Here is a 22,689-nt window from a genome sequence, read left to right on the forward strand (position 1 = left end):
TGCAGATTCTTTTGTTGTGTGTCAGCTGCAGACATGTCCCTGCAGAGCCGTAGTCTGCGGTGTAACGGTTCACCGGAGCAATTCAGTTTATCAAAGCGGGACATTTCTACTTTGGAGACTGACGCCCTGATAAAATCTTCTGAGGTTTGTTTGGCGACTGGCAAAGTTGTGACTTTCACAAAGATACTGTACATCAGCATACATTTGTGTTATTTTTGGATTGGATTATTGGAATTCTCTATTATGCAGGTGCTGCTGCAGGAGTACTAACAGGAACTAGCAGGACAGATCACATCGCTCCAATATTAACTTCTCTTCAGTGGCTTCCTGTTAAATCTAGTTAATTCTGTAAACATACAAAGCTCTTAAAAACCAAGCTCCGTCATATCTTTAAGAGCTGCTGGTCCTATATGACCCCAGCAGAACACTTCATTCTCAGAGTGCTGGCCTACTGGAGGGAAGACAGCACTCTGGAGAGGTTCTGTAAAAGTAGAACGGGAGGCAGAGTCTTCAGCTGCCAGGCTCCTGTCATGTGGACGACGGGGAGGCTGACACAGTCTCTACTTTTCAGGTTAGGCTGAAGACTTTTCTATTGATTAAAGTTGACAGTTCGTGCTGGTTCAGGCCTCCTTGGACCGTTTTTTACTTAAGCTGCTGCAGGTTTACATTGCTGGGAGGCCTTCCCTCTTATCACACTCTTCATACAGTGATGTTTCTCTAACTCTCTCTCTGTTTGCTTGAATGTGGACTATTGGAATATTTGGCCTTTCCTCTGTAAAGGTGCCTTGCAATTTCTATGTTGTTTCTGGAATTATAGGAACAAAATGGAGTTAAATCAAATACAAATACATGTCCCCATTGACATTATAGTAATACTTATTTGAGTGATGCAAAATGAAGAATCAGCAACTTTTTGATGGGTGAATCACACAGACTTAGTTCTGCTGCACATCATTTCAATGTTTTTTGAAAACCAAGTTCAACCCTCAACTTTGGTTTTATTGTATTCTGATACACAGACCCAAATACCAATCTTAGAGCAACAGATACTCACTTATTGTGTTCTTCAAATGCGACACATTTTTCCTGCTTTACAAGTTTACACAAGAACAACTTTAACTTAAACAGAAGCTGTGAGATGTTTATTCATCTCTTCTCAGTCATTTCCTTAAATTTAAGTCTTTAGTCTTGCTAATCTCATCAAACACAAATGAGTCCTAACACACCGTGCTCTTTGGTCCATGCTAGTTTGGTCACTCAGCTTTGAGCAGTTGTGTCTGCTGGTGTAAAAGCCTAATGAAACACTAGGTGGCAGAAACTGCAAGCTTTAAAAATTCAGTCTGAGACTGATCATCCTTTCTCTCATGGAGTGTCCGCATGATAATGATAATGAAGTCAAAATATGATTTATCACAATATAGAGAAGACGTCTACATACTTGTAAAATAGAAATTCTTCAAAGCACAAGGAAAAGGAGTGAAGCAAACAAGATCTGAATTCTAAGCATGACACCAATCAATAGTGCACTGCATAATAATGATTCAAGAAAACTTTTTCCATTTGTTCATTGCAATCTTTCTTGACATTTAAAGATATTTCAGTGCACCAGGAGGGCTGACCCAGGCTGTGAGTGAAACACGTCTGTTCAAGCTGCAGTGACTTGCTGTGGCGACCCCTGTAAAAAAGGAGCAGCTGAAGAGACGATCATCATCTCGGGTCTTATCCACCACATGGCGTTCGATTCAGTCCAGATAGAGCGTCTTTAATGGATCTAATGAAATCAAGAATAATACCCAGAACATCTGTGTTACAGTGATATTGGAGACCTTATAGAAAATATCCCGTCATTCCGGACATGTGGCAGCAGCTTTTGGTTTCATGGCCTATTTAGCTGATTAAACAATCTCTCTATTCATTCACAGGGAAGTGCGACCTTATCTAAATCATGATCGTGTGGTGAGGAGCCACACTGCCTTTCTGCTGCCCGTGATATTTCAGTTTCTGTTACGGGGTGTTTAATTCTGTCAAACAAATACTGGATGGAGCTTCATCAACCAAAGATGGATTTTGCCACAATGGTGCAACTTGCTGTCAGGAGGCAGTGAAGGATGGGATTGTTAGAATGTTTTATGGTGTTTATTCTTCACTGCTATTTAAAACCTTGCTGAACTTTTAACAAAGTTCATTGTCTCCCATCATGGAAGTTCCTCTTCATTGTACAGAGAGGATAAAAAGATTATTACTCCAGGCATCTTTTCTAATCCCAACACGAGTTGATTATTGATAATTATTTAAAGTGAAGATATTTCAGCCACAGAAAGCTTCCAGATCTACCTGCCTGGGACCGAGCTCCTCATGTGTAATTCATTACATGTAAGTAATCAGTGCTGGTATTGAGTGAACGCAAAGGGTTTACTTCCTGTAGATTTCCCCTGCTTTTTGTTGACAACACTTCATTTCACTTGGTCAAAGAGATTAAACTGCATGTTCCCTAGAGGCACTCTTTCTCCCCCAAACTGGTTTTGTCCAACAGTCCAGAAACATGTCAGTGTAGGTACGTGAGCGTGGTAGTGTCCATCTCTCTGTGGTTTCTTTATGATGACCTGCCCAGGGTGGACAGAACTTCATGTTTGTTTAGTTGATCTCTCATGGAAAGGCAAGTTGTCCTTTGGTTAAACCAGTGTTCTCGTTCATGCTTTCATTTGAAGTACTTTACGCTTGAATAAATGCTCTAAATAAATATGTGACATAGCTATGCCGATATCGTTCTGTTATTGATTTTCTTCTTAGTTTTAGGCCAAACTCCTTCTCCCCTGAGTCCAAGCCTGCTGTCCCCTCCACAGCTATAAAGGGCCTAAGGAATAAACACTTCTGGAGAACATGTGTGCTTTTTCCAAAGGAGACCAACAAATTGAGGCAGATTGTGCAATATCCTTATGTGTATAAAAAAACTGAGCAGAAGCTTCAGGATTAGTGTGGGCGGATAAGCATTGAAGCAATTATCTTACAATTAGTCTGAAGAACACAGAGGATCTGAATCAGAGAGTCTTCAGAGAGTAGTTAATACATTCATTCATTCATCATATAAACACTTCACAAAAAGTAAGGAAATTTGTGATCGGTCAACTGTAAAAACGCTTCCTAAGAATGAATCTGGCTCAGTTTTAAAGCCTGTTATTGTATAATTCCACAGTATATATAAAGCATTCGTCATTGAATCTTTTTTTTTAACAACTCTGTATTGTTTTAAATTCGATGTTAAATCTAAATAAACAGATGTGGCTTTTCCGATCAGAGCTCTTCCACTTGTATTTGTAGTGCTCCAAGCTGTTGATGTCAAACAGCTGGGCTAAAAAATGCAGCGGCTCCTCACAGCACAAGCATGCTGACTGCAGATGAATCTGCTGAAAATATAACAAAGCAGTGGGGAAGCAGCACCTCTCCAGAGTTTCTGACATTGACAGAGAGGTGAATGAAGTTTTGCTTTTTTAAGGAGAAAATGTGACACATGAACAAGGACTCTCGGGACTCGGAATGAACATGATCTGTATTTACAGCTGGATTTAGATATTTTAGGTCACAAAGTGAAGAAACGATGACTTGAAAACTAAAACAGGTGCTGTACAAAGACAGTTATTAAAAAATCTGTCCATTTAGGGAAAAAAAACCCTTCATTTTAGGGTTGAGTGGATTGAATCAAGATCATGTAATTAAAAATAAGTGGCATTTCTGTTTCATTTTGTCAAATTGACTGTTCTTGCTTCTTTTCCAGGTTGATGATCAAAAAAGCTCAAAAATCCTTGTTTATATTAATTATATGTCCATCCTCATCTCATAGCAAACTGCTGACGTTATGGCTCATTGGTAAAAACAGCAAAACCTTACAGTCTTGAGCAACTGATGGTATAAATGAGAAACAAGCTTGTGAGCAGATTACATACAGATTGAAAACACTTCAGCTGGGACAAGGCCCGTGGTTCTCAGTGAGATATTTGTGGATTGATGGATGAATGGATGGATCCCATCCAGGTAAACCTGCAAATAATTTGACACGTCGCATCACTTGTTGTTGCCAAAGTGTTGCTGTATATTTATTTGACTGAAATGATTGAATTTTGGTTCAAGCTTGACTGTAATAGTCTCATATTGCGATCTTGTCGCCTGGACTTACAATAAGAACACACATGATGTAAGATGAACCACCGTGCGACATGTGGCCGTACTCAGAGGTCGCCAAGTCGACTCGGACACGTGCAGCCGGAACATTTTGGGCCGGAGATAAGCTTTGTTTGTCTCCCAGCCCAGATGCAGGGTGACTCAGCTCAATAATTGTTGCGTGACCTGATGCAAACTTGAGTTTTGCTCCATTTTCCCAGTGGGTGACATCGTGTGTGTGTGTGTGTGTGTGTGTGTGTATGTGTGTGTGTGCCGTCATGTGACATGACCGTTGAGCACTCCAGCAGACACATGCAAACAGAACATTCAGATTTCTGGTTCCCAACACAAAACATAATTATGAGCGTTAATTGTTCCCGATGCTGCAGCGCTGGACGACCACGGGCAGCAGACCGCGGGAGAACTTCAAACATTTGGATGATTCTGGGATTAATTTAGGGGAAATTGTGTCTCTGCGTAGATGTGTGAGTAAGAGTCCGCTGGAATGTGACGAATGGACTTGTTTTTGTAACCAACAGCCGAGGGCTTAGTGATTAAAGACCGACTGAGAAACTTTGACCATTAAATTACCTCACTGAACCCTAATTTCTACAAACCGTAACTTTGAAGGCCACAATGACTCTCTTCCACCATTTCAGTGGAGTGAAAATAAAAGAAAACTGGAAAAGTCCTTGTATACTTTGATTCCAGTTGAGATAAAGCAGTCCAAAACAAGTAGAAAACACTCCGATAAGAGCAGATACAGTAGTAATGACCACAAAGAATGTCCTTCTTGTGTTACAGGCTGAAACGTGGGAAAGCAGTTTGTCTTGATATGTTGACTTTGAAGCTTCTCCAGTGTTCAGTGATGCTTGGATTTACTTGATTCATGAATGAAAGAGGAAAACAAAAACTCCCTGAAGCATTCTACAAAAAACAAAAAAAAAACAAAAACAAAACAACAACCGACATTTCCTTCTGTGATGAAGAACATTTCAGCAGCATCACAAACTCCCAATATGGTGCAGTTTCCTGGTAAATGATTTCACTTACTTCTCATTAAAACAGGAGAGTTACTTTATTAGTTACTGCTGCCGGCACGGTGTGGATGATTTCCTCATCAAACTCTTAGATTAGGGTTAAATAAAGTAAAGATTTTTTGAACCACTGAGATAAATGGAGGTGATGTGGATACACAGTAAAGTTTATTACAATCAGTCTTTCATGATGCTCTTAGGAATGATGAACGTCTGAAGGATTAATGACTATTAACGTCAACCATTAAGTCAGAGCTTGTTGTAAAAGTATTGGATGATGCTCAGCGTGACCCAGTGAATGCGGTGGAAATTAAACAAAAGTAACAAATAACAGGATTAGTAAAGGGATGCTGCTAATGTTGTGAGGTTACAGCTTTGGTTTGAAGAGGGTTGTTCTCAGCTTCATTCTTTGAATTACAGTCTTCAATGTGACCATAAAGTTCAGTCAACACTCCCTAAAAACAACAACATGCAACTCTCCCTGATCGTGTGGTGAAGAAACCTATTCATGATCTTGGTTTTTGTTTTGAATTATCATATATATGTTTGTCAGACTTTTAGTCACTGCTCTGTTTACTCACAGAGAATCTGGGATGTAATAATTCATAGTTAAACTTATACTTGCAGTTACATTTTGCAGAGGAATGCAGCCAAAGGAATAAAGGAGCTGAAATTCAAAGGTGCCAGACACCGTGGAGCTGCCTCGTCAGCTGGATGGCCGGATGTGTGTGTGTGTGTGTGTGTGTGTGTGTGTGTGTGTGTGTGTGTGTGTGTGTGTGTGTGTGTGTGTGTGTGTGTGTGGTGTGTGTGAATAACACCTGCTGTTTGTCTAAGGCACTGGTAGAGGATAGTGGGGGCAAGCTGAGTAGACTGCAAACTGCTGCCAGCGAGGGATTATAGCTTCAGTGTGTGTGTGTGTGTGTGTGTGTGTGTGTGTGTGTGTGTGTGTGTGTGTGTGTGTGTGTGTGTGTGTGTGTGCTCACAGAAAGTATTTTCCCGTCCACAGATATTCAAGGTGCTCCCGCCACAATGTTCAAACATTTGTTAGCAATTAGCCCGGGCCACAAAACTGACTTTCAGCAGAACACATGGACCCTCTCTGCCTCTCTGTCTCCCCCTTCCCGTTCCCCCCCCCCCTGTCCCTTTTCCAGTCCCTCCCTCCATTTTCCACTTTCTTTGTTCCCCTCCCATATCTCTCCCTCTCTCTCTTCCTCCCTCTGGTTTTCTCTCTCCCTCCTTCCCTCCCTCGCTCAGACTGGGACATGGTTTCTGTCTGAGGAGGTCCAGCTGTCTCAGGCTGTAGATGGACGAGGGATGATTCACGGGAGCTGCAGGCAAACACACACTTTAGGAGATGTGACCAATTCCCTTTAGACATGAAAAGAATCCAGGCTGTTTCTAATGCTGCATAGTTTTTAACTTTGGATGTAGATATATATATTTTTTTCTCTTTGTGGAAATAAGGGACACTTTTGAACTTGCTTTGGGGATTTTGGTGAAGTTGGAACATGTTGCGTGCATGAGCCAAACTGCCGAGTGCATCTCCTGAAAGTAACTGCAGCATCGTCACCATCACTGGACTGAGCATCAACAAACTGGACAAACTTTCCAAAAAGGATTCAGGAATCGGAAATCATGAAAGGTAAGTAAACACTGTGTTATGTTCTTCCTTTAAAAATCAAACAAAGACATCATATGCAACATCTGAGTGGATTTGCCAGGGTTGAAATGCAGAAAACAAGGAGAATTAAATAGTTTTTCATCATGGCTGAGGTAAAGGCACCTGCACATGGCACCACTGATCAACATATGCTTCCCATCAGCTCTGCAGCTTGGCAGCGTGGATCCCGAGAGCGAGCGCCGGTTTGTTGTTGTTGGACGTGAAACTTTGATCAGTCAGCTTTAAAATCTCCTATTAGTGTGAGCCCGGTTCCACAAAACATAAAATGCTCTTGAACCTGGCCGCCGGGCCGCAGATTGACTTAATGTCCCCCTCAGCAGAGGGCGAATGAAAACACTGGGGTCGAATCCGAGCGTTTTCACAACATGGCATGAAAGGAGATATGCCAGCGGCTTTGAGGAGGGCAGGGGCTCTTACACAGTTCCCAGACTTCCAGGATGAGAAGTGAAAGGCTGGCAGAGATGGGAGGATATGGTGGGAAAAGAGGGATAACAGAGAGGTTCTTGGAAGAAAGCTCACAAGCTTGAAAAGACGACATTCAGTGTTATCTGGTATAGGGTGAATTTATTCCACGTTATTACATAATATACCTAATAAAGGCAGAAACATGCATGGATTTTTTTTTTCTAATCAAAAAGTGGACATTTGATAACCCTTTAAAGCAAATGAAGCCGAACTGAGGCTGTAGTAGGATTCTGGCTCTCTCTCTCCACCGATCCGAGAGGAGGAGGAGAAGCCGAGCCACGAGACGACACAGCAAATTAACTGTGAGAACACATGCAGTCCACTTCACAGCCAAAAGGTACAGGAGGGCTGCTCATGTGGTTTCCAGCCCCGCCCAGCCAGAAGAAAACATGCTGCCTCATACATTCCTAACCAGGCCGGAGAGGAGGAGAGAGAGCGCAGACAGGTGTATGGCTGGAAGAGAGAAAGGAAAGAGTGAGTGGAAGGAGGACAGGGAGAGGCAGAGTTACTTGCTTCCTGTGTCGTACGACTGTGGAAGCTTCACGATTGACACCGGTCCACTTGTTGGCCCTGTATTAACAGCATCTGCTTATATTAGCATTCCGTTTTTCCTTGGTTCTTCATATAGAAAGCTGCTGGTTCAGCAGCTTACTGTAACCAGCATCAGAACATCAAACCCACTGAAGACCACCAAGGCAATCATTCTGGCGCATGCTTTCCTGCTTCAGCAGATGTTGTCAACCAAGAATTCTATTTTAAAGAATCCGTCGGTGTCGCAACAAAGAAACTGGGTTTTATGACTCAATCCTGCGGCAGTCTGTGCAGGCAACAATTCAGTAGGGATGAGGTTGAACTGGGCTCCTGTCTGGCTGAAGGCATTTGGACATTGACATAGAATGGTTTCTGTTACCGTCTTGTTTGTGCGTGGCTTTAATTCGCTTTATTCTAGTTTCTCATCTCAAAGAGAAATGATGATTTTACCTGATGACTTGACCTGTATTGATTAAATAAGGTTTATACTTTAGAGTAGCACAGCTTGAACTTACATATTGTACATTTAATTCAGTTTTTCTGCTACCTGGCAACATTTGAAGCCATTTTTTTTTTGTCGCTCTACTTGTAAGACGATGTTAGTTTGAAGAAGTTTTATTGTTGCTGAAAGTGAAAGACCGCTATCTCTAACTTTTGTCTGTGTTTAAATGAAGTAAATTATAATTTAGCACAGTTGGACACACGTCACACGTGGTGCTGCGACCAGCATTCAGGATATTAAAGTCATGATATCCAGAAAAGGCTGAAACCAATTTAACTTTGTTTTGAAGATGTTTTGCTTCGTACAGATGTTTCAGAGTCACAGCTTCTCTTTCCTTGCTGTCCAATACAGTTTTGTTCTGAAAAAAAATAAAAACATGATGCTTTCTTTATGGGACTGCGCCTGGAAATCTCCTGTTTCGCTGCTGGGCCACAATAAAAGAGTAAAAGCTGGACTTTAGCGCCCGCTTCCCAGTCTGCAGCGGCACATAGCAGGCGTTTACAGCTTTGTTCGACCGCACGTTCCCGTCACAGGGCGCCGAACGGGCCGAGATGTCAGCGCGCCTCTGGAAACGGACTCGTCTGGCTTTACGAGTCGTGGTCGAGACCTCCACTCTGAATCTGCGGCTGAACCCACCTCCTCGTTTTGGTTTCACTTAATGCTGGCACGAGGGGGATTTTCTGGCTGAAATAACATTAAAGGCGGCAAAAAAATATAAAGGAACAGAAGATCAAAAAAGCATGACATGCCGAATCCATACATGTTTTTTATGAGGAGCGGGCGGCTTTCTGCACGGTGGGTCACATCATGGAGCGACTGATGTGGTCGGGTCAGAGGGCGTTCGGGGCTTGCTGCTCACCGCAAAATAGCGTTTTGCACATTTCCCAGGCAGGAGTGAGTTCCACGGGACGGATGGAGGGAGAGGGAAAGGGTGGGGGGGTGGGGGGGTGTCTGGAAAGTCCAAAAGCCCTCGAGAGGAGCGAGCATCAGAGGAACCACAAACATGAAGCGGTGCTGACACAAGAACAAGCCTGGAGCTGCGTTTGCAAATGTCCGCACACACGGGGGACGAGCTGGAATGTTCTGAGATTTCAGGTTTTTCACCACATATTTGAGTTTGGGGTCTATAATAATGATAATTTCCCCGCATGTAATTGCATAAACGTCCAATTAATCCGTACTGTTTGGAAAGGTGTTCTATCGTGCAACACGAGCGGCCCGTGCCCTGTGTCTGCTGTTTTAACCTTCGGCTGGTATTCATATTTTTATAGGTGCTCTGCTTGGCCTCCGCACATCATCTGGAATACAGTAATATTCAGAATAATGACGCTAGATAAAGACCTGTCCAAAGTGCCTTTTGTTTCCCGTTGGGCCCAAAATATGTATAGAATGAATGGAGAGAGACTGGAGGGGTAAAATGAGAGACTCTGAAAGAGGAAACAGCTACTCTGGGTGTCCTTCTCGCATTTTTTCTCAGCTGTATCTTACAGTAATTCACTTGTTTGAAACCCTGAAGATGTTTCTGTCCCTTGCTGCAGCTTGTTTAGAGGTACAAACAGTCCGTAGAAAATCTAAACCAGTTGGATCACGATCTTCAGGGTTGGTTCTGAACAATCAGATCCCACCCAGATTCAGAAAAGCAAGGCTTGTTATCTAAATGGTCGGCACAGATGCTTCTGGGTTTAAATTGAAGGGGAAATACTTCGCTTCACCAAATTTCACTCCACTTAGGTTGTTTGTGATTCACAGCCAATTTTGAGGTCTCTCGCTTTTACCAGATTTATTTTGTAGGAGTTCCACAGTGTTTTGCCAACCCTGCGAAAGGTGTAAGCTGGCTGGGCGGTGTTGTGCTACCGTCTGATGGGCTCAGGTCGGCCCTGTGTGTGTTGGACTGGTCCACTTCCTCGCAAATGAGACGTGAGGGTTTTTTCCACTGAGGGTGAAAACACGAGGAGAGAGAAAGAAGGGAGCAGAGAAACATATGGTGGATATTTGAGGCTGGAATCATCAATATGTGCCGCATTTGCTAACATACCACCAACCTATCCATTAAATTTCATGAATGAATGGATTAATGAATGAATTATGCCGTTTTTGGACCCACAAAAGGAACGTTACAGTCAATGCAGGTGTGAGAGCAGGAAGAGAACATTTTAATGAACTCAGAACAGTCTGAGTTCTCACCGTCACAATTACATGACTAACTTACTGCCACTCATCTGCCACCACATCATTTGTTCACATAATGTTCCTCAGCAAAATATATAATAATATAATTCATTTCTCCTACATTGTCCCAGGATAAATGAGTGCTCCCCCTCCCTCCTCCCACCATCGCTGTGTCAGTTTCAGTGTTTTTCGTCTGCTCAGACCCGACCTCAGCTCTTCCACCCACATAAACATTTACCTCACCGAAGCTTTTGCAGGACTGCTATCAAAACGTCACCTGGCTGACGCTGTTTCTTAAATACATCCAATGATTTCATTCCTTTTGTTTGGTTTAGTTTTACATTCATGTTCTCTGATTGCATCCAGCTCAGACCTGGTTTGTTTTACCGCCTGTCCCACTGAGAACCGGAACGCAGCTATATTTAGGTCAGCTGTTCATTTGATGCCACATGTGTTGGAGTTGGTAAAAAGATTGTCCTTTGTAAAGTTTGCTTTTGCTACAAAGAGAAAAAAAAAGAAAAGGAACTATATGAAGATCCTGAGCCGCAGGCTTCTCTGGACGTGGTGACAAACAGCTGGTGGTTTCAGTCTCCTGGCAGCCATTTTTCTCTGGTTTTCCGAGGACTTTTCCCTCAACTTGAACTGATGATGTGTCTAACCACCAAGAATGCAAACATTTTAATGGCAGACACACTCCAATAGCTTTGTGTTGGCTTAAAAAATGAATTGAAAAAGAGATGTGAGTTGAACTTTAAAGCAAAAAAAAAAAAAAAAAAATCCTGTCTGCTCAGAGGGAATTTCATCAGAAACCGTTTTTTGTACACCTGCTCATTAAATTTTAGCAGCTCTTCCAGTAAGTTCTGCATTTTCAGACACCGTCTGTCTCCCCAGCTACATTACTGAAAGAAACACTCCCTTGAAGACCTGTTTTTAGCCACAAACACTCATTATGCGTCGGGAACTGTGGAAAGTTCATACTTTGTCGCTCTCAAGGAGGAAAAAAAAAAAGTCCTCAGTAACACGGACACTCTGTGTATGTGGGCAGCGGCGGCCTACAGGTTGGACTCTTAGTTTGCTGGTTCAATTCCCACAGCAGATAGGTTTTGAGCTAGTGTTCCTTCAGAGATTTTGACCTCCAAGTTTAAATAGAAAGAAAAACATTTGCTATAAATCACTGACATGCTGAGCTGATTTTAATGTGACTTATAGACACATTTCACATTTCCAAATAACACACACCTGTGATTGTCTCTCTGGATTTTGCATAATGCTAACGCTAATAGTTGGACAAGTGACAGGACATAAAAGAGACAGCAGCTTCACAACTGTTTTCATGTACTACTAAAGTAATGACGGAAACCTTAGAAATCTTTAACAAACCCACTTAGCATTACAGATCAGCTGAGCACAAAAGTCTTTCTCAAAAGCATCACAGTAAAAGTCAAAGCAGGAAGAAAGTTTTCAGCAGGGCTGCAGACATCATCCCGGTCTGACTGACGCTGTTTACTTAAAGAGCAGCTCAGACGACAGCAAGCAGTCCGAGCTTCTCTCCTGTGCAGCTCAGCAGCCTACTTTTTTTCCGACGGGGGTTTGTTTTCCAGCTGTTTTCCTTCACAAACAGTCCCTCCTGTGGTCCGACGGAGTGTTTCCTCGACGTCCCGCGTTCCACGCCCTCCCTGCCTCAGGTGTGGAGTTGAATGTCGTACAGTAACCGACGTGCTGCATAAAGTCAGATTACACACAGCTATGAAAACACAGTGTTAAATGTATTGTGGGACTGTAAAATCGACTGGATTTGTTTGGTTTATTAAACCCTCTGGTAATATTCTGCCTTTTCCATTGTGTGATGAAAACCTCCTCGGACCCCGCGCGCACGCCCACACTCCCCCTCCCAGCAGGATCAGTGCACAAAATACACATTTTTTTGCACCATTGCGGGGCTGTTTTCTCTTGAGTGTGCAACAGCTCAGAGGAAACACATGAGCAGAGCAAAACCGAGCGAGATAACAGCTTTATATTTCACACACTGGCAGCTGCTTTGTGTGATTTATGAGATGAGTAATAAAACTTGCTAGTGTCTCCGAGAGAATTGAATTTCAGTCCGTTTCGTCTTTTTTAAAAGTCTGCTGTGTGTCTCTCTTTCCTTCTCCTTGGCAGAAAACTATGGCGGATACGAGAACCAGCTCTTCAAAGGTAATGATCATGTTGTTCTGCTGAGCCGGGCTCGGAGCCATGCACGTCAACCGGTTCATTATCCATGACTCTCAGTCCCGTTCACTCCACCGACGGTATGCAAGACCTGACTGGGAGGTTTTAATCATGACCAGACTCCAGTTTGATTTTTCTCATGAGAAATCACTGCAGCAGGTCTTACAGGAAGGCTAAGGAGCTTTATGTTGTATTGGAATTGTCTATTTTTAATGCATTTTTGACTTGTTGAAAATGTTCACGTCAATGCCCACGTCAGGATTTTCCCATGAGATGTTGAGACGACTTCTAGATCACAAAATATTCACCCACAGCAGATCTCTCAGGCTGCAGTGATGTTTTTGTCCACATCTGACCCTGATCAGACTTATTTTTAGAACACTGCACAGCACAAAGCAGATTTTTTTTTTTTTTTCAGAAAATTCAATCCAGGCCATACACATATGTGGTTGTAAAAAGATGCATATCTGATGTTTTTCAGTCTGAACTTTGTTGTTTTGATTTGACTTTTATGTCACAGTGACAAAGGCGTCTCAGTTTGAGATCACATTCAAACACCTTTTGTACTTTTTTCTTCCACCTATCATTTACCCCACCTCACAGGTTATACTGCAAAATCCAGAATTATAAATATTATCCAGGAACTCCGATCAATTATGTTTTATAGAAACAGAATAGATGCTAATTTCTTTTCTTATTAAGTATCCCTGCGAAAGCTTCATTTTTTGCTATTCTGCATCTGTCACTGTATTCATTCTATTGGTTTAATTCATTGCCCAAAGGTGCTGTACAAATGAAATTACTGCAGAAAAGCAACAAATGAACCGAATGCTCAATAAGATTTAAAAAGATTATAAACCTTCCTTTTTGCATTTTAGAAGAAGACTTCACTGGGGAGGAGGAAGAAATGCCTTCATTTAGAGGTGAGAGTGTAACGTGACGACGTTTTATTGGCTGACCTTCACATGTATCTTTTAGGTTTGTTGAGGAATTTCAGTTACATCAATAACAGCTGAAGACTTTCTCTTTCTTTTGGATCTTGTCTGCTTAAAAAGCGAACGCTTTCATGAACTCTGACTGTTGGCTGCTTTCATATCCAAACCTAATCAGATTTTTACATTTCTTTCTCCTTCTTGGCTTCTCATTTATTCTCTGCTATGTCTTTTTTTTTCCTTCTTCTTCTTCTTCCTGTTTTGACTCCAGGCCGGACTCGGGGTGGCTGTGTGAGGTGCCAGCAGAGTCAGTCCCTCCAGCTGGCTGTCAAAGTCCTCTATGCACTTGTTGCATTACTCATCATTACTGTGGCGGTGCTGGCGTCACTCGGTGAGCTCGGGTTTGATTTTCAGTTTCCACTCAGCTGCATCAAAACGGCTGCAGATTATATCTCCACACTCAGAGATGCCATGCAATAAGGTTGGATGTATTCATTTGTGATATTGGTCGCATTGATTAATGCTGACATGTATGTTAGAAAGAGCAGGAAGCTCCTTACCTTTTATCTGTTTTGATAAAGCACAGCTCATTTAACTCCCACAGATCAAATGAACGCGGCCCCCTGCATGTCATGTATCACCTGACAGCCGCACGCCACCGACAGATGCTTTTTACATTCACGTCTCTTTTTATTGGGGCTGAAAGCCGTAAATCCTCATCTTTTACTACTGTTGGGGGATCTCAGAGGAGAGAGGCAGGCCTGGTAGAGGGATGTAAAATCCCACAACACACACAATCCCGTGTTCAGGTACACGAAGTCATAAAGTCCAGTGTGTTGAGCGTGTGCTTTCTGTGGAATTTCATTTATATCTTCAAACACCCGGATTATCTTCCGCTATCGTCAAGTGCTGCATGGACGGTTAGAGAAAACCTGTCATTTTAAATGTTCTCTATCATTTTGGACCAGGGCATAGGCATGAACAAGAAACAGCACTTAAATGATCGTGTCAGCTCCCAGCGCAGCTGTACAACAGCAAAACACTTAAAAGCTTCGGGGGTATCAACAGAAAAATATTGCACTTGGCTGCAGCTCCCAACTGTTCGTGTGCACAAGAAATATAAGCATTCCCTCAATTTTCCACTCACTGCCAAACATCTGTTTTTTTAACAAACGTAATAATCAGTAAAAAGCCTTTTAAGAAACGAATGTGCTCAAAAACATTTGCATCATCGGAAAGAAAGGATTATTTTTGGATCAAAAGCTTTTTTTTTTTTTGTGCAAACATAAACAGTGGCGCACGCGTTCTGCATTTTCTTTCGTTGCTTTCGAAGCCATGGGTCACTTTCAGCATCAGTGGCCCAACAGCTAATACAGTAGAGCAGGTGGTATGCGCTGCGCACATGTGGAAACGCTCATGCATGCAAATAGCGAATGGAACAAGCCTCCATTAATCCCAAAGCTCTGCCTGTTGGACGCTGAAAAAGCCTGAGAATACACTCCCCACAAGGCTGCGCTCTCACAAATGTAAACTTGTACACACAAAGCCTCACACTCTCTAAATAGTTGTGGCTCTCTTGGGAAATATGTTAAGGAAGCAGGAGCGGGACCTCTCCAGCTGCCTAAACCATCACTCATCAGAGTTTTGTTAATGTTTGTTAGGTAATGAAAACTTTACGTGTTTTGTTGTTGGGGCTTAAATTACAACTTCCCGCTTTCACTCCTGTAGATGTTCCCATTTCCTCCTAACACCAATCCGCTGCTGATGTTAATCATTTCTTTATCCACTCAGCAGTCTTATGTTTCTTTCTTTTGTTTTTTTTTTGTTTTTTTTTTCAAACTCTCAGAGGATTTTAAATTTAATGGTTTAATTCTCCATTTCCCTCCAGTAATGAGTTGGTGACAAGTTGCAGCTGGGTACAACGCGCCTGAGTTTTCTCTGACATAAATTAAAGGCTAATTGCAGTCAGTTGTTCGACTCTTGAAATCGTCCTCTTGACTTTGTGTCTTCAGTGTTCAGGAAGGTGGACAACCTGTCAGAGGAAGAATCCGTCTTCCAGAAGAAGCTCACCAAGGCCCAGCAAACGATTGAAGGTGACCAAAGTTGGAATTGATTCACTGATCTGTGGGAAAACTATTTAAAAAAAAGATAAAGTGTTTAAATTCTGCACGATATGTGGTGATGTAAAAACAGCTATAGTCGTACTTATAGAAATCAATGACTTTATTTGGAAGTTTAATAATGCATTTCAGCGCATCGTTTCGCTGTCCAGCCTGTAGATTTACTGTCTCATATCAGCACGGCGGCCCCCTGGCCAAATTCAGGTCCCAAGTGAAAGAAAATTATGAGTCCCCCAGCTGTGTCAGTCCTTCAACAACGTCTGCAGTAGATGATGGACATCCTTTCTCACCTCACTAACTCGCATGTGTATGCCTCGCAAGCGATCGTTTGGGCCCACGTGATGTGAAATGCTCTCCAGTGAACACTGAGCTATAAAATGGGGCCCTGAAGCAATGCCGGTTCAGCATGTGCTCCATGTTCCTGCACATCACCCCACAGCTCACCGTTCAAATACCACTGCTGGTGCAAACCTGCTTCCTGGTTCAGGTTCAAACCAGGTTCATGTTCATCTTCAAGTAGCAGATAAGCACTGAGTTTTCATGTGACACCATGTGCAAATACCAGCACATTTATGGACTACACTCATATAGTACTTTTTGCCCTGCATTAACAGAACCCAAAGCATTTTACACTGCATTACCACATTCACCCATTCACACACACGTTCACACAGCATCGGAGGAGGCTGCCATGCAAGGTAGTCAGTCCGTTCACTGGGGGCAGTTTAGGGTTCGGTGTCTTGCCCAAGGACACTTCAACGTGCAGACGGGAGAGACAGGAATTGATTGTGAGACGACCGCTTGCCCCACTGACTCACAGCTGCCATTAATAAACATTAGATTCTGCAAATAGCACGCCTTGAAATGGATTCAGGTTTGCACAGACACACTTGCATGTCTGGTGCCTTGAAATGTGTCCAAACTCTCATCCTTTACATGCCCACTTTCAACTTTATTTGGCCATTACTGATTGTTTGAGATAAGTTGTGATCACATCTCAGTGAAGGCTGAAATGTTTGACTACCACAGTGAGGAATAGTTTTCCATTCTTCTTTCAATTCAAGATTCTTTATGTCCCCCTGGGGATCAAGTCATTTAAAAGACTGATCACGAGAGGAACAGCTTTTTGTTGGGTTTTTTTAACTCTTTCTGTCCTGAATGTGGGCAGCATGCAAACATCATTTTGTGGAGATCAATACTATTTTCTTAGTTTTGCAAGATAAAAAAGCCAAAGCAGCAGATTAACTTCTCTGTTTTCCTCTCCGGTCAGATCTCAGGTCCGGGTCTAATTGTTCAGGCTGCCCGGATGTGACTCTGTACAGTCAGGAGATCAACAGGCTGAAGAAAGAGTTTGAGGATATACAGCGGATGTTACTGGGACAGGAGCAGGTACAGCAGACGACAAGAAAAAATAACAGCATGGAACACAAAATTGAGAAAAGTAACTGTTAGAATCCTTGGCCCTCTTTCAGATGCTGGATCAAGCCACTCAGACACAGACCAACCTGAAGACCACCAGCAGCCGGCTCACCCGTGACGTTCAAAACCAGCTCATATCCATTAAACTTCTCAACCAGTCCTTGGAAAGATACGTGGATCGGGTGGAGGGCTGGAAGGAGGTGATCGAGGAAACTGAAGAGCAGATGAAAACGCTGACAGAGGACCAGTACGACATTAAAGCTACGGCGCAGCAAGTCAACACAACAGTGGCACTCAGGTAAGATGATGTGGAATATAAACCCTGATGATAGCAGCATGAGCCATTTTCATACAAACTACATGATTATAGTTTCTGCTGATGACCTTTAGTGAGCGAACAATAAAGTGGAGCGAAATCAACAGCAAATAAAACCACATGTCACATGTCTTCTCTGCTCCTTCGACTCTCCAGCACCGTGTGGATCGACGCCCTGCAGAGGAAGGCAGACGAGGAAACTCTGGTGCTCCAGAAGTTGACCAGTGACTGGCAGAACTACAGCCGAGTGCTGACGGCCATGAAGACCAACTCCAGCAACTCGATGCAAACGCTGCGCTTCCTCCAGAACAACGTCGCAGCGGACCACCAGCGAATCGCCATGTCCAATGAGGTGTATTACGACCTGACGCAGCAGGTTGGTGTGTTCCAACAGTAGGATCCATGGCTTTAAAACCTTTCCTGACATTCTTAAACCCACACATAGCATTTAACTGTTGCTCAGTGCTTACAAACCTGAGAGGAAAATTATATGTGAACACAAGGACACTGAAAACCGAACTGCAACCTTTGTGCAGGTGATGAATCTGCAGATGCAGCTCGACAATGTTACGGGTTTCATGGACGAACATGAGGAAAACATGCATGACCTCCACTACCACTCAAGGTAACACACACACACACACCTGTAGCTTCATTATTGTGTTAAACTCATGAGAACAAGGAAAGTGTGTCTATTTACATACTCTGTTCTCATCAGGTACTACGAGAACCGGACCGGCGAGCGTTTCTCTGCTGTAGAGGGTCGTTTGAACTCCATGGAGATGGAAATTCAGACAATCTCCTCCAGCATCGACGCCACCGTCAGCCACGTTCAGAGCATGTACAAGTATATAAACATCGAGAGCTCGTCCTGTCAGAGCCGTCTGGGGAAACACACCGAAGATCTACAAGTGTGTAAAAAAAATAAGCACAAGAAAATGATTTCCACTCATGAATACTGGATTTACAGCTTCAATATTAATGTTCTCTCCTCCATGTTTTGTGCAGAACATAAACAGCACGGTCCTGCTGCTGGCCCACCTGGCCGACACGCTGCGGCAGCAGAACATGCTGATGAGCGTGCGGCTGGACGTGGACGTGAGGAACCTGTCCATGGTGATGGAGGAGCTGAAGCTGGTGGACGTTCATCACACGCAGCTCATAAAGAACTTCACTATCGTGAAAGGTACGGGGAGATGGTTTAATTTGTTTTAAAAATACCTTAAATCCTCTAATAATGACCTATATTCCATTAAAAGCCCGTCTCCTTTAATGACCGGGTGCGTCTTTGAAGAAAGCCGACTCCCAAGCCTGGTTTTTTTTTCTTTTCTTTTCCTCTGTGAAGTGCTACGGCGCTGTACTGACAGTAGTCTGTGCTACAGCGCCAGTCCTCCTGGTATGGCGACTGTGTGTATTACACGCGTCCGGTAAACATGGCGGAGGGACAGAAAACATTAAACTCGATGTTGAGATTTAATTTTTTCACATCGACTGAAAAAAATAAATGAGCTCAGTACATTTTTCTGGGTTCAAATTGACACAAAGATCTTCCTGCTCCTTTGGAAAATTTTAAAATAGAAACCTCTCTCTTATACATGCCTCCTTCCATGAAAAGCCTGGTGCCGGCTGCGGTTGAGAGAAATAAAAGCCCCGGCTACTATAAGAGGATTTACCGTAACAACACTTTCCTTCTGGATTTGTGATTTTTGCCTCCAAATGTCAACAGGTGCCCCAGGACTGCCGGGTCCAAAAGGGAGTCGTGGTGATACTGGCGCTAAAGGACCCATGGGGCTGACTGGCAGCAAAGGTGACCGAGGCCCCACCGGTAGTCGGGGAGCTCTGGGACCGAAGGGTGATATGGGCCCCAAAGGACCGGCAGGTGAAGTAGGTGAAAGCGGCATCAAGGGAGCAGCTGGGATCAAAGGAAGCAAAGGAGCCATGGGTCCACCGGGCGCAAAGGGGGAGAGGGGCCCCAAAGGCGACAGGGGGTTCCCTGGACGTGACGGCCTTCCGGGATCCAACGGGCCCGCCGGGATCCAAGGGCAGGCAGGACCGCGAGGCGTCGCCGGTCCTCAGGGACCAAAAGGACATCCAGGGCCCGTAGGTCCGCCGGGTCCACCCGGGACCCCGGGACCTCCAGGCCTGCCGTACGTCCACGACCACAGCAACACGGCCCATCAGCGAACTGTGGCGCCCGCCGCTGGACCCAAGAGACAATAGAGCAGCACAGAGTTGACCTCTCAGGAGACGGCGGAGCGGAAAAGTCACCTGTGAACTGAAATGTGGAGAAACCATTGACCATTAACGTAGAGTTAATGAAAAGATTTTTATCAACAAAAACAACAAAGTAAGTTCAAGACCGGGACGTAAAGAAGATAAGAAAGAAGATCTTCAAAGGCCTGACGAACTGCACACAAAGAGGAACGGACTGTTCTTCAGTACACTCAGAGAAATGACAGAGTCACACAACACACACACAATGTTCTGTTTTTCTGAAAAGTACGGTACAAGCACATTTGTCTGTTACTTTGAAAGTACCAGAAAAGGGCATATGTTTTACAATTATGCTGGATAAAAGCTCAAGTTTGGGGAAACTTTAAGACTTAAATACTGAACTTGGTTCGTCGAAAATAAAGAGGCTACTAGAAGATTTCCCAGGATTCTCTTGCGTTCGGTGCGTGATTTCTGCACTTTGACCGGTTTGCTGCAGCTTTACTTCACGCAAACTTTGTAGCTCTCCAAATGCTGGTTGTACAATATTGTCCCAGGATTGACGAGACGGTTCAGAATTGTCCCAGTGTTTTTCAGCACAGTCATGTATCAGAGTCCATCGAGAGCAAAAAAGCTTTTAAAGTGTTCAGGATCTTGTTGTTGGCTGAAATTTCAAGTGGGGGTTGTCATCAGCTTTTGGATTTTATTCTGGTTGTGATTTTCATTCAATCTCTGGATCTCCACTTTTTCTCTAAAATACAAAACTAAATCAGAGGACTCGGCAAATTGAATGTAATGGAGGCAAAGAATGTGTTTGAGGTTTTTGTCAAACCAGCAAAACAACTTAGGGTATAATACATAGCGGGGCTGTTAACCACACGTTTGGACTGAAATATTGGGGTTTTCCATCCATATTTCTCAAAGGCCACATTCCCATGTGTCGCTTTATGACACAGAAAATTTCCACGTGCTTTTTGCTTTAGGTATCACATAGTTTTTTTTCCCCAACGGATGGCACTTTAGTGGTTCTTAAAGTGTGACAATTAAAACCCAGTTCATTGTCTTTCGGCTGGTCGGAGCAGGTACTCTGAGGAGCTGCTGGGTCGGCGGACTGCGTTTGAAGATGTAAATTTGACAGATTTGCTCTCAATTTGAACTTGTATTTGCGATGTCTGTGTGAAGCGTTCGCATCCTTCTTTTTTTTTTTATCTTGTTAATCTGGAAAAGAACGGATGCAAATGATAAACTGTTGAAACTGAATGTTGGCGCTCGTTCTGTTGGTTGGTAAAGCCTGGAAGAGAGCGCCTTTAAATCACAATACATATCTGAAGTTTGTGTGCTGTCGCACCTGATAAACAACACTTTAATCATCCACCTTGCATGTGGTCTCGAAAAACTTACCAAATAACCAACCGATTCAACTCCTTATGAATATATATCAGTAAATTTTGCCTGTTGTAATTCATTTTTAAGACATCCAGTGTGGCTGATGTCTTTAATCTCCAGTCTTTATGCTGAAGTCAAGCGAACAATATTCTGCACACCCATACACATGTTGAATAATTCAACTGGAAGAAATCAAATGAACCCGTCAGTGAGAAACATTGGAGCATTAAAGACTTAAAGTTGTTTGTGAAATATTGTAAGACCGTCATTTTAAAAAATGAAAAGGAGTACAAAGTTTTAGATCTAGTTTGTTTTTATTCACAATAGACAACTGTGATGGCAGTAATGAGGAGAGAGAGATTATGTCATATGGTACACAAGTAATCATTTATATCTGAGAGAGAAGGTTTTAAACAGCAAAGACATACAATTTTTGTACATGTGGTTGTTGTGATGACATGCGACTGGCTTGCATTGAACTTCAATAAATGCTTTAAGTGAAAAGCGTGTGTCTCATCAGGATCCTGCTGTACCTTTAGAGCTCAGTAGAAACAGGGGTCATAGGGAGACGTTCACTTATTAATATGAAACACATGTCCGCACGTCCAATCAAATTTTTTTTGGATTTATTTGATAAACAAGTATATGTTATGATCTTCATTCTTCTGTGCATTCTTGACTAGAATTGTAGTCCATACTTCGGATTTACAAAGTAACTGTAGAAGTCTGACTTTCTGCACGAATTCACTGACATAAGTCCCGATTCTCCTATTGTGCTGACGTGATCTCCCCCTCCCTGCAGAAGACTGCCATGATCGCCTGCAGAAATCTATCTTTTACTTTTTTTCCTCAGTGTTGGAACATGACAGGCCATGCGGGACGTTAAAGGAACTTGATCTCCAACAAAAACTTCCGTCAAGAATCCACCAAGATCCCTCATTCCTGTGGCAGTTGGCTATGAACACTGGAACATTTGCTCTGAATCACTTGCCGTTTTCACCTCTGAAACCCAAAACGAAAGCATAAACCTGCTGCCGTGTCTGATCCCCGAAGCAGAGTTAGTCCTGCTGTACCAGTCCTGCAAACTAACTCAAACCGTTTTTCTGCCTTCTTAAAAAAGACGATCTTGGGGCGAAGGAGACCTCCAGCAGACACCTCCAAACCATTCCCACATGTGGGGACATAAATCAGCGGTGAGGCTGCTGAGCTGAGGGATCAGTGCAGGGCAGCAGTGTCAGATTCACTCCAGGTCAGGGGGGCACACGGCTCAGTTTGATCTCCAATAGGCCAGACTAATGAAATGGGCGGATAATAACTTTTACATAACTCACAACTTCAAATGTTTTCAGATCTTTTAATAAAACACTGAAGACAACTGAGAGTGCTTTAAACATTAAACGTATCACGAGTACTTTCATTCCTTTTTACTCCAAGCTTATATGATGCAGGGTCTTACTGTGTCGATTTTTTTCTTCTGTGTTTTACATTAATTGGCGCTCCTTTAGATGCTTTACCTTGACTGTATGCACTTACATGCATTCACAAAACATCTGTTCT

General features: G+C 43.1%; 1 protein-coding gene across 2 annotated transcripts; it reads left to right on the forward strand.

The window, feature by feature from the left end:
- The first annotated feature begins 6,447 nt into the window (after positions 1-6,447).
- Positions 6,448-19,764, forward strand: scara3 (scavenger receptor class A, member 3). Of its 2 annotated transcripts, none has more exons than XM_030110629.1 (12): positions 6,448-6,834; positions 12,698-12,733; positions 13,627-13,671; positions 13,952-14,071; positions 15,693-15,773; positions 17,071-17,189; positions 17,273-17,517; positions 17,692-17,911; positions 18,072-18,160; positions 18,254-18,446; positions 18,544-18,721; positions 19,262-19,764. In XM_030110629.1, the coding sequence occupies exons 1-12, from the start codon at positions 6,828-6,830 to the stop codon at positions 19,753-19,755; spliced, it is 1,827 nt and encodes a 608-aa protein (XP_029966489.1). In that variant the 5' UTR covers positions 6,448-6,827; the 3' UTR covers positions 19,756-19,764. The 2 variants fall into 2 exon arrangements, with proteins under 2 accessions (XP_029966489.1, XP_029966490.1); XM_030110630.1 differs by having other exon boundaries at positions 13,630-13,671.
- Positions 19,765-22,689: the final 2,925 nt, after the last annotated feature.

This window comes from Salarias fasciatus, chromosome 15, assembly GCF_902148845.1.
Source record: "Salarias fasciatus chromosome 15, fSalaFa1.1, whole genome shotgun sequence".
Lineage (NCBI taxonomy): Eukaryota > Metazoa > Chordata > Actinopteri > Blenniiformes > Blenniidae > Salarias > Salarias fasciatus.

Excerpts from the sequence above, each read along its gene's own strand:
- scara3 (XM_030110629.1), top strand. Across the intron at positions 15,774-17,070 it reads GGCCCAGCAAACGATTGAAG|ATCTCAGGTCCGGGTCTAAT; the intron begins GTGACCAAAGTT and ends CTCTCCGGTCAG. Across the intron at positions 18,722-19,261 it reads GAACTTCACTATCGTGAAAG|GTGCCCCAGGACTGCCGGGT; the intron begins GTACGGGGAGAT and ends AAATGTCAACAG.